This window comes from Lates calcarifer, linkage group LG4 (assembly GCF_001640805.2).
Source record: "Lates calcarifer isolate ASB-BC8 linkage group LG4, TLL_Latcal_v3, whole genome shotgun sequence".
In the NCBI taxonomy this organism is placed as follows: domain Eukaryota; kingdom Metazoa; phylum Chordata; class Actinopteri; family Centropomidae; genus Lates; species Lates calcarifer.
In genome coordinates this window covers 18,877,561-18,888,489 of record NC_066836.1, presented here as the reverse complement: position 1 = coordinate 18,888,489, position 10,929 = coordinate 18,877,561, and the positions used below count along the sequence as shown (strand labels likewise).

General features: G+C 41.0%; 1 protein-coding gene across 3 annotated transcripts; it reads left to right on the top strand.

The window, feature by feature from the left end:
* The first annotated feature begins 704 nt into the window (after positions 1-704).
* On the top strand, positions 705-10,124 carry LOC108883857 (WW domain-containing adapter protein with coiled-coil). Of its 3 annotated transcripts, XR_001960960.2 has the most exons (14): positions 705-1,054; positions 1,497-1,530; positions 2,254-2,443; positions 2,902-2,993; positions 4,448-4,557; positions 4,776-4,873; positions 5,017-5,295; positions 7,216-7,332; positions 7,631-7,779; positions 7,971-8,062; positions 8,277-8,457; positions 9,348-9,475; positions 9,584-9,803; positions 9,884-10,124. XR_001960960.2 is itself a non-coding variant. In XM_018677390.2 (13 exons), the coding sequence occupies exons 1-13, from the start codon at positions 1,014-1,016 to the stop codon at positions 9,651-9,653; spliced, it is 1,581 nt and encodes a 526-aa protein (XP_018532906.1). In that variant the 5' UTR covers positions 705-1,013; the 3' UTR covers positions 9,654-10,124. The 3 variants fall into 3 exon arrangements, 2 of the variants coding, with proteins under 2 accessions (XP_018532906.1, XP_018532908.1); XM_018677390.2 differs by having other exon boundaries at positions 9,584-10,124; XM_018677392.2 differs by lacking the exon at positions 7,216-7,332 and having other exon boundaries at positions 9,584-10,124.
* The last annotated feature ends 805 nt before the right edge of the window (positions 10,125-10,929 follow it).

The window sequence follows — 10,929 nt, the reverse complement described above, 5'->3', positions numbered from 1 at the left end:
GAAATAAAGGTTATTCTGTAACTCGTCTGTGTACCGACCAGAGAACATATCAAATACAACAGACAATATTAGACACAGTGTTCAGGGACGGTAAAGTGTTCATGCCATAGATGCATGAGGAAAACAGAGCGGATAGACCGTGGGTGTGACCCAGAAAATGGTCAGCCAACGAGATGTGAAGTCGAAGGAGGAGTCCGCAGAACCAAGTAGCTTCGTTTTCAGCTGCGTCACGTTATCCAGAGACAGCTAGGCTAATACCGGAAATTGAGCTATTTATTTCAGAGTAAGAGCTCAAACGCAGAGCTCCCACAACCTCACACGGTCGTGTTTTTCTCGTCATGCTTTTCCAATATTTCAGCACAAAATCCTATTTTTTCACAACTCGAATTAATTGTCATTTACCATAAAATGTCTTGATAATACAAAACAATGAGATATCAGCGTAGTAAGGCGTTATCTAATTAGAAACGTTGAGATAACTAGCTTAAGTATCTTCCTACTATCCGAGGAACATTCTCCAACCATGGCATATCTGTTCTGCAATATGAAAATTAATCTGGCATAATTAGCCTCCCATTTTGTAAAATATTAGTTGTTTTTACACAGTTTTTCTTTGTCGTGGTACATTTTTTAGTCCATACAGTGATTGCAGTAACACATTCGATAAATGTGCTTTTAATTTGAAAGGCAAAGGCGGAATTAGTTTTTTCTAGCTAAACATTACCGAGGAGTCCGTCTTCTCCGTTTCCTCCTGCCTCTACTGCTTTCTGCTGAGCTACATCGGCCAAGCCGAACCCTTACCGTAACTACATGCCAGGTGATGCACTGAGGGTGGTTTTTAATAAAGACCACCCGCTATGCAGTGCTGGTGCTCGGTGCACGGCTTGTAGGTATCTGTGTGGTAGGACAGACTGAGTCCAGACATCAGGAAGCTGAAGAAAAGAGAACTGTGAGAGCAGACAGACAGGAGGCCACGGTTCCCCCTCACACACATACACATCACCACGGCCTTGATGGTGATGTATGCAAGGAAACCAACAAGAGTCAGCGATGGGTAAATCAAGCACAGACCTTAACATTTCGAAAATAATGCGAAGGGTTACTTTATTTTTTATTTGTAGGTGGGTTATACATGGCTTCCTAATAGCCGTTAGCTATTAGTGCTACCAGCTAGCAGTTTGGCTGCAATTAGCTGTGGGTTCCGGGTATCGCCTGTAGCTAAATCGACTAACGTTAACGTAACGTTAGCCACCTGACATGACAATGTTAAATCCTGTGCATGTAGGGTAAATTATGAGGGGTATTTTTAAAAAATAGGAGTTATTTTTTTACTAGTGAGAGGAAGAACAAACAGCTGTTGCTAATCAAGCTAACCTAGCTAACGGCCGCTAATGAGCTAACTAACGTTAAATATGTACAAGACAGTACGTTGCTAGGTTTGAAAACTAACCGAAAAAATTCAAACTCTAAAATTAACGTTCTGTGTGTGTCCACAGGTGCAACGACAGAAGGGATTCACAATCCTATCAGGTATGACATGTTCAATTCGTTAACCGTTATCTGTCATTATTCTCCACTACCGTAGCCAATCAAGGTGTCCCCTTGATTTGTCCCCATTAAACAAGGACTCTTCATATTCTCATGTTGGAGCTGCAGCAACACTACGCTGTAATATTATCACTTCAAACTGTGGTAAAGATTATATAGTCATCAATCTACATGGCTTTCACAACACTTAACATAAGAAGAGCTGCTTTGGCAATTTATGTCATGCGCCTGTAATGCTAGGTAAACTTGGCTCTGAAATTAATGTATTGCAGACGTACATATATCACATCAATGCTTGTTATTTAAATAAAACAAACAAACAAAAAGATTACAGCAACCAGCCAGCCACAGCTGCTCCTTGTGTGTAAAGAAATTTCAACTCCTGAGGAAAAAATTGGCCTCAGAAATGTAAAGCTTTTTACATACTAAACAGAATTTTGCCTTTAAAGAAGCTGGACCCAATCAACTACTTAATATGAATTTCTTTTGGTAGCAAAATGCCATAATACCTAATCCAGTCAAAATCAAAACATCTCCAGTTCCATGACTCAGAGGAAAAGTCAACCACTCCAACCGCATGATTTTTTTTTAGGATATCTGGCTATTCTGTAGCTAAGTGTGAGCCGGTGCATAATGGTGAGTGGAAAAATGACATCAGAGTATACATAAGCACATCTCAACAAGTTGGTCTGCCATCCTTTGCAGACCCATAAATCTCAGCCAAAGAGCCAGTCCAGCAGCCTTCATCGTTACGACAAGGTACGCGATGGCTCATTGGATCCCACGCCCCCCTACAAGATGCTGCGACGCTCAGACGAAAGTCCTGTCAGCAGACATGGAGACAGCACAGGGCATGGCAAGCCAAAAACCTCTCACACAGTTAGAGGAAAAAATGGTAAGCCCAGATCTGGTGGCCTTATACATCCATGCAGTTTTATGTTTTGTTTGAAAGGGCTGTTATCAGGAAGACAGCATCTTGGTTATCTAATATCAGGTTCTTGAGGCTTAGCCTCTGTGTAAATATATAGTAAATTCCAACCAGTGAATGTAACCTCTTCTTATATATATCATTGGTCTCCAAGGTTAATTTTGGTATTTATTTTGTATCTTTGACGTACTGTGTGGACTTGTTTGTGCACTTTAACTGTTATCACTTTTGAGACATGGGTGCAGAGTTTGACAAAAAGCAAAACATTAACCTAGAAGCTGTAATGGAGAACAAGAATCTTAGATCAAAACAATAAAAGGCAATGAAAAGTGTTTAATTTTTTACAGCCCTGATTGTCACTGTGGCATTGTTCCTCTGCAGAACATTGTATGTTTTCAGTTACTTGATGAATGGCTTTGTTGTAGGGACCAGCGGCTCTCCTCAGGAGAACTCTCACAACAACAGCTCCCACCATGGCTCTGACTCGCATGCGACTCAGAGCAAGCCTGCAGACAGGGTAAGATGCTGTCCAGCATTATCTGATGATATACCCTCACCATTTCCTGTAGAAATTGCTGTCATGCTGCTTTGGAACATCGTATGTGGGACATTATGTAGGGGAATCTTTCTCTCTCTCTGTGCAGACATTTTGTATCCAAACGCACCAACAATGCATGATTGAAATGTAATGTTTATGTAACAGACTCAATAATACTCAAAATACTCAATATATCTAACATTGTCTAGTTTGACACTGACTGACACTGGTTTGTCAGTATGATGTGTACAGGTCATCTGAGGTCAACTTGGTATAGTTAGCAGGTGGTGGTAATTTATTCTGTAATTTGCTGTTATAAGTTTAATATGTAGACAGCGAAGAGTGGTATACTAAAGTCATATAATGACAGATTAACAAAACAGAAATGTTTATGAATGTGAACTTGTATACACAGCACAGTGTGATTGGAAATGTGTTCTTCTCCCTTGATCACTTTTGTGCATCCATAATGTGAAAGGTGAGAGGGAGAGACATTTACAGAGGAAGAGAGAGTTTATGTTTAGGAAGTTTAATTGTTTGTGTTTGTTCTGTGTTTTGCCATCATTGTCTCAAAGCCTCCCTCAACACCTACTGTACATCTGTCATTTTATGCCGTATATCTATAGAGTCAGGCTGGCAAACCACACGTAACATGACGTTTAACAGACTTAAGCAGTAGCTGTTGACAACCCTAGGATTAATTGAGGAGGATTTAGTTTGTAACATTTGATAGACATTCAAGTCTACCATAACAGAGTTATTACCGTAATAACAATAATAAGAACCACAGTTGTTTTTGTGTGGGACATGCAATTACAACCCTTTTTGTGGAAGTAGTAAATGTCAAATCACATCCCTGTTTTGTTTGGAGTAATACCAAGACCCTGCTATAAGCTGATAGTACTGCTGTCCATATTTATCTTGGTTATGTCTAAAAGAATGAGGCAAGCTAAAGCCTTCCTGGAATTATTGAAATGACTGGAGTTGTCAGTATGTACATGTTCATTAATATTAAACAAACCAGTTCCCATCCAGACTGACAAACCCTTATCCATAATTGAGGCTGGAAAGCGAAGGATATTTTCCACTTTAAGGAACATGGGCTTATGTGTACTGTATACATATGAAGAGATACTTTTGCATTCTCATGTTGTGATCATATTTGAAATCATAAAATTATCCTTAAAGGAACATACCAGTAATTTTTAAAAACGTTTTTGCCCATTTACCTGCAAATCATTATCTTACATTGCTGCTGACTATTTTCCAACTAGTTTCCATTCACTTCCAAATACAATAGTATTAAATATTAGTTTTGAGCTTGAGCTGTAAAAAATGTGAAGTCTGCATTCACTTCACATTTTCACACCTTCGTTACCTTTATACCATTATTAACCTTTATAATGTCTCATGCCTTGTCTCTCTGGCACCAGGACCCAGCAGATGACTGGACAGAACACATCAGTTCCTCTGGGAAAAAATACTACTACAACTGCAGAACTGAGGTATCCCAATGGGAGAAGCCCAAGGACCTGTTGGAGAGGCAAGTCTGCTTAAATGATAATATAACATATGTGCACTTAAAGATTTTTTACCTGAAACAGTAATCAAGCTTTCGGTTCTCATGTAGAGCTTTCTCATACATTACATGATCACACAGTGCACCAGTCTTATAGACTATCATTAGCCAAGGGTAGAGAGTTAAATTGCAGCCTGTATCCTGCACATCGTCACTTCTGCATCCTGTTAATTCTGCCTCAGGGAACAACGACAGAAAGACCCAGTCAAGATGCCGGCGAACAGTTTTCCCAGGGACATGGACTACAGACAAGAGGCCTTGCAGGACAAAGCCACAACAAGTAAGTATGGCTTAACTATAAAAGGTTTGCATTATGCTTCAGGTTTATACATAGTTTCTAAGATTGTTGCTAGCTTTTTGGAGAAGCACCTGAGATTCAGAGAAAGATTTTGAGGATACATCTTCTGGTCTGCTTGTCTTCAGAGACCACATCAGGGGACCAGTCCACAGCATCCAACGCTGGCCATTCCTCCTCTTCCTCTTCCTCTCAGAGCTTGAATTCTGCTCCTGGTGCTTTAGGTTCCACCCCCTCCACCATGTCCTCCTCCTCTTCCTCCTCTACGGGGCAGTTGCTCCAGTCTGTCCAGTCCCCATCACCAGCACTGCTGCAGGACCCAGCCCTCCTACATCAGCTCCTCCCAGCTCTGCAGGCAACCCTGCAGATGAATAACGGCAGTATGGACATGGCTAAGATCAATGAGGGTGAGGGCACAGAAGATGACACAAGCATGACATTTCTTCTATTTCCACATGTACTGCTGTTTTCCATGGTGTCTCTTTGGATAGTAATACTGGGGTAATTTCCTACACATAGTGGCTTTAATGCAACTTTCTGGTGCTGCGTGTGGTCAAGGTTGACAAACAAAACAACACAGAAGAGGCTGCTGCATTCCATTAATGCTGCTAGTCAGTCAGCTGTCCCCCAGAGAGTAGCGGTGTGACACTGGCTACTAAAGAGTGTGTTGTTTTAGGGGTTTGAAGCTTTTTCCCAAGTCTGTTTACAGTGTGTCTGTCTGAGGGCTCATGTAGTGTGTTTTTACTGCCATGAGTCCAAAGACTGTGGACTGAATCATCTTGTCAAGCGGCCAAAAATTACTGCTGCCACAGATAATGAGGTTGCTCAAGAAGCTTAAAAGAGTCTGATTAATGCCAACTGTCAGAGGAAATCATTATGACTCTGTCAAAGACTCTGACAGGAGAGAAGAGGCGTATTCACATTATTGTGGAAAAATAGTTTTTGCCAGTGCCAACTCTATTATTCTGTTTGTGGTGAGTTGTGTTGGCTCTGCAAAGATGCCCACAGTGCTCTGAGCAGAGCGTGAGTGCACAGAAAGTTTACATTTGTTCAGGTCATATTTCTTTGATCTGAGCTGTGCCGACCTTTGTGGGCTCAGCCATCTGCAGTTAGCCACTGTTTAAACTGAACGATGAATGAAAACCTTATTACCCATATTTCCAAATTTCCGGGACTGTACAGTAACAAATTGGCCTCATATCAAAACCAGACAAAAGAGGTATTCACTTGGCAAAATAGCAATATGCAGATGCAGCTACTAGATTTGTTACAAAAATAGTGAGTCTGTGAAATGTAGCCGTATACTGCTAGCAACATTAGCACTGTGGCTAAGGTAGTGGCGTTTAGTACAGGTCCTGTGGGAGGTCTAGAGTGGTATTTCTGCTGGTGTGTGAAGCACTGACAGCATGTGAGTATGTTACTGATGAACTACATAAATATGGTATTTACCTTCTGCTTAAATGGTATTTTTCATGTTTCACTTTTGCAGAAGGAGAGAATGATGTTTTCTTTTCACTTTGGATTAACTCTATCTTGGGGAAATTTTCCCAACAGGACCACTGTAGAGTGTGAGTCTGTTGTAAGCTCAGGAAGTCTTTTTCCAAAAACAGGGGTTGGAAAAGGGCGAATTTTAAGTTCAGTCCAATACAGAGCCACGGTGAAACCAACACATCCTCATTCAAAATCCCACCAACATTTGTAACTAAGCTGATAACTAAACATATAGCTGTGCAGCAGAGCCTTCCTCAACTGTATGTGATTGTAGTTTTTCATGAGAGCAGCTGCTGTATTAGATAGTGATTTGTCTTAGACTATAGAGCGCAAACTCCAGGAACACTCAAAGTTTTTCATGAAGACTAATGAAGGAGATGCTGAATGAGCTAGTGGAACAGAGCGGAGGTCAGATATGATGTCATGACATCAGCTCTAGATGGTAGTTTTTGACATAATTCTGTGTATGTGGCTAAAAATGTCAGTGACTCTTAAACCCTTATCATCAATGGGTGACTGTGTTCTGCTGTTTGTAACCTCAGCGCGCACCTGTCATTTGTGGTGATTTTCTTGCTGTTCTGTCTTTGTGAAACTGACATACGTGTGTGCTTGTTGTTTAACCTCCAAGTTCCCTCAGTTGTTTGCTCTTAAAATGACATTTACCTGAAAGGATTAATCTTTCCACTGATTGGTTTCATATCTTAACTGTGTTTTCTGACTTAACTGTGCGTGTTTGTGCACTCACCTGTTGTGTGTCCTTGCTCACTCACCTGTGTGTGCGTGTGTGTGTACGTGCGTGTGTGTGTGTGTGTACGTTTCCTCTCTCCTCCCTCCAGTCTTGGCAGCTGCTGTCACCCAAGCTTCCTTGCGGTCTGTGCTTCATAAGCTCCTCACTGCTGGACCTGCTTTCAACGTCACTGCTCTGCTCTCAGCTGCTCAGCACTCCAACCAAGGTACGGCCTCCTTGCTGTTTCTCACCATCTGCTACACAAACTAATTTCCTGTTTGTTTTTAAGGATCCTGCTCTCTCCTTCCATTAGGTTTTTTATAAACTGTCTGATACCTAATATGTTCCCATTGACCTTTAGACATTGAAATTCTGCATTTCATGCAACTTGACTGTGTATGTGGGTTTTCAGATTGTGGAAAACCAGACATTATCCCATGTATTCTAATGAGTCTCCTGTATGTAAGCTAATGATCCCCTGTTCCTCCCTACCAATACTATGTCTTCTGTCCTGTCTTTTGCAGCCCAGCACTCCAGTCAGTCTCCTGTCTCTCTGACATCAGATGCATCATCACCACGGCCGTACGTCTCGCCACGGAACGGCACGCCACAGAGCAACCAGAAATCCCTTATGGGTGTGCATCCTGGCAGTATCACATCCTCACAAACAAGGGTGAGCATTACACTTAAAAGAGACAAACAAAAGTCAGCTTTGAAGAAAAGAGGGGGTTCTTCCTCTTGCTCATGATTCACAGCCTCTCTCTTCTCCACTTTGTTATGACTCCTCTATGACATCTTATCTGGTTCTCTAACACATGCTGATGCCCTTATTTCCTGTTTTGCTGTGTTTCCTTCTCTCTTTAGGGCAGTATGTCTTCAGGTAAGCAAGGATCTGTCCCCCTCTCTCAGACTGCAGAGAAGCGTCCAGAAGACCCCAGAACTCTCCAGCAGAGAAGGTAGAAGTCCAAGTTCATAAAATACACCATTTCTTTTGTGATGATCCATTGCTTTGGATGTTAATAAATATGAACAAATGAATGGTATGAACTGAATAATCTAAAGTATGCCTGACTGATTTGCCAAAACATCAGTGTTTCAACATGAAAAAAATGCAGTTGGGTTTTATTTACACCATCAACACATAGTTAACCAGTTGTCTCGCTCCACCAGCCAGGAGATTCTGTGCACAGGATCAAACATATCTGGTGCTGTGTTGTCCCACGTCCCCTCCAGCACCGCCCAAACCCAGGCTGATACCCCCAGCTCCTTCACTCCCACTCTGGCAGCTCATTTTGATGAGAACCTCATCAGACATATCCAAGGATGGCCTTCAGAGAACATGGAGAAACAGGTATAGTTCAAAATACTTAGTTTGGATCAATTAAAATGCTACTCTTGATTTTCATGTGTTACAGAACTATGGGATTTTTATCTCTGGTTAACTGAGAGTGATCAAAAAGTTTCCAGACTGCACCTATAACAAGCAAAAACCATTATTGATTTAGATTTGGCTGCCATCGCCTTCAAAGTAGATACATCGCTCCTAGCACTCCTGCAGTGCTTGAATGGCTCCCTCCACTGCAAAGACTGCAGTTTGGCTGACCCAACTGTGTCATGATAATCCCTTACACAAAGGCTGGGTCATCTCAGGCCTACTTATAAAGATCCTCACACACTTCAACATAGTGCTGCATCTGCTCTGTGTGCAAATGAGCACCTTTGAGTGGTAACAAACAACACTTCCATGTGACAAAAACATGGGTCACAATGTTTATCAACTAAAGTAAGTTGTTATGTGTATTTGCTACATGTGCATCTCCACACTGCACTATGTTCATTAGCAGCAGCAGTAGTCTTGGAACTTTTTGATTGCACCTTGTTTATAGCTGTTGTATTAAGTCAAAATGTTTTTTTGTTTGTTTGTTTCCTGATGAACAGTCTCATCTTTGGTGCCACCCTTATTCTTGGTATGTAATGAGCATGGAGCTGGTGGCACAAATATAGACTTTTGTACCAAACATTTTCAAGACAGCAGTATAATGACTAAACCATCTCTAAACGACAAACTCCATCTGCAGAGGAAGGCAATGAGTTGTGGTTGAAAACCTCTATTTCCAGGGTCAACTTTGAAATTTGTTTAAATCAGATACAAGATCATTAAGTTGCTGTTGAAGTTACTTAAGTGTTTTGTGAAAATCTGTATTCATGCCTTGACAAAAAGCACTCCTCTTTTTCCGTCAGGCGGCTCGGTTGCATGAGGACATCCACAACATGGGCAGCTTGTACATGTCTGAGATCTGTACAGAGATGAAAAACCTCCGCTCCCTGGTCAGAGTGTGTGAAATTCAGGCCACACTGAGGGAACAGAGGTGAGGCAGATGTTACATTTTTCATAGACATGCGCATCAACTGGTAACAATACAGACACATTCATTCATACTTTTGCAATTGCATTACATTTTTTTCCCCAACTACAGAATCCTGTTTCTGAGGCAGCAGAGCAAAGAGCTGGACAAGCTGAAGAACCAGAACTCCTACATGGTGTGAGGACCTGACTAGAGAAGATAGGACTTGAATAGATGGATTAAAATATTGATAGAAAAAGAGGAATAGACATGGACGGCAAGATGCCACAGCCTGTTTATTCTCCCTGTAAGAGCAACTGAGAAAAGCTGCTGGAAGACAGCGGCTGACAAGGTGACTCTCCATCATCTTGAACATGTCTTTTTTTCCTTTTCTTTCTTTTCTTTGATTTTATTTTAAATTTGTTTTTCCAGTGTCCACCACATGAATTACTCTCACTGAAAGGTGAAATTGACAGTTCGCTGAGTGGGACACTTTAACCAAGTGGACATAAAGGACCTGAGGCTCTTTTCAAACAGCACCTTTTTGGACTGTGAACCTTGGATTGTGTGTATTGTACTGGGTTAACTTGTTTTCTGGTGTGTTTTGATGTGTAGTAGTCAGGAAAAGATTCATTCTTGGAAAAATGAACTAAAATAAATCATCTCATAACAATTGGTGTGACACAGTTCTCAGGGGGGATTGACTCGCTCACTCCCCAAATGTCTGAAATGGACTTTGTCATTCATTGAAATGTAAGGATTCAATGGCAGTGATGTTACTAATGTTATTTTTTATTTACTATACTCGTTAGTGGTTTTGCCATCCCAGTGTGTCTTCAAGCTGGTTGGTTTTACATGTCATGACATGAGATTAGCGAAGACCTTTGACCAGACCTTTACTTAAATGCGCTTCAGTTATTTTGTCCCATTTGATGGGAATCTGCGCTCCAGTGGTACAAATTCACTGGAAAGTTATGGTCAGTTACGTCAAACACACTCCAGATGTTTTGAAGCCATTTTGAAAAAGCCTACATTATTGGACCTAGGTTGGCTACTAGTACATATGAGGTTGTATTCATTTGTAGCCCTGCTGGCCATTTTCTTATCCCCTCTATTTGTCTTTTTTTATATAATTGTCTGAATTTTATTTCTCTCCCAAGTCCTATTGGGGAAATATTTCATTCCTTTTGTGCAGCTTAGCAAGAGATTGTTTAAAAGAATAGAAAGTGACTGAATTTACAGTCATGTAAAGCTAAATTATTGTTGCACATGATTGATTACGTCCTTGTAGTCATAATGAAAAAGATGGATGGAAAGATGTTTTATTTTTTCAACAAGGAAACTCATTTTGTTGTTGTTTTTCCATTTTGTTTCAGCTGTCGTGGCTGCAGCCCTTTTATCAAATGACTCTAGCCAGGCCACTTTTTTAAAGGGTTCATTCACGATAAGAGGGTTATACTTTTTATACGATAACATCA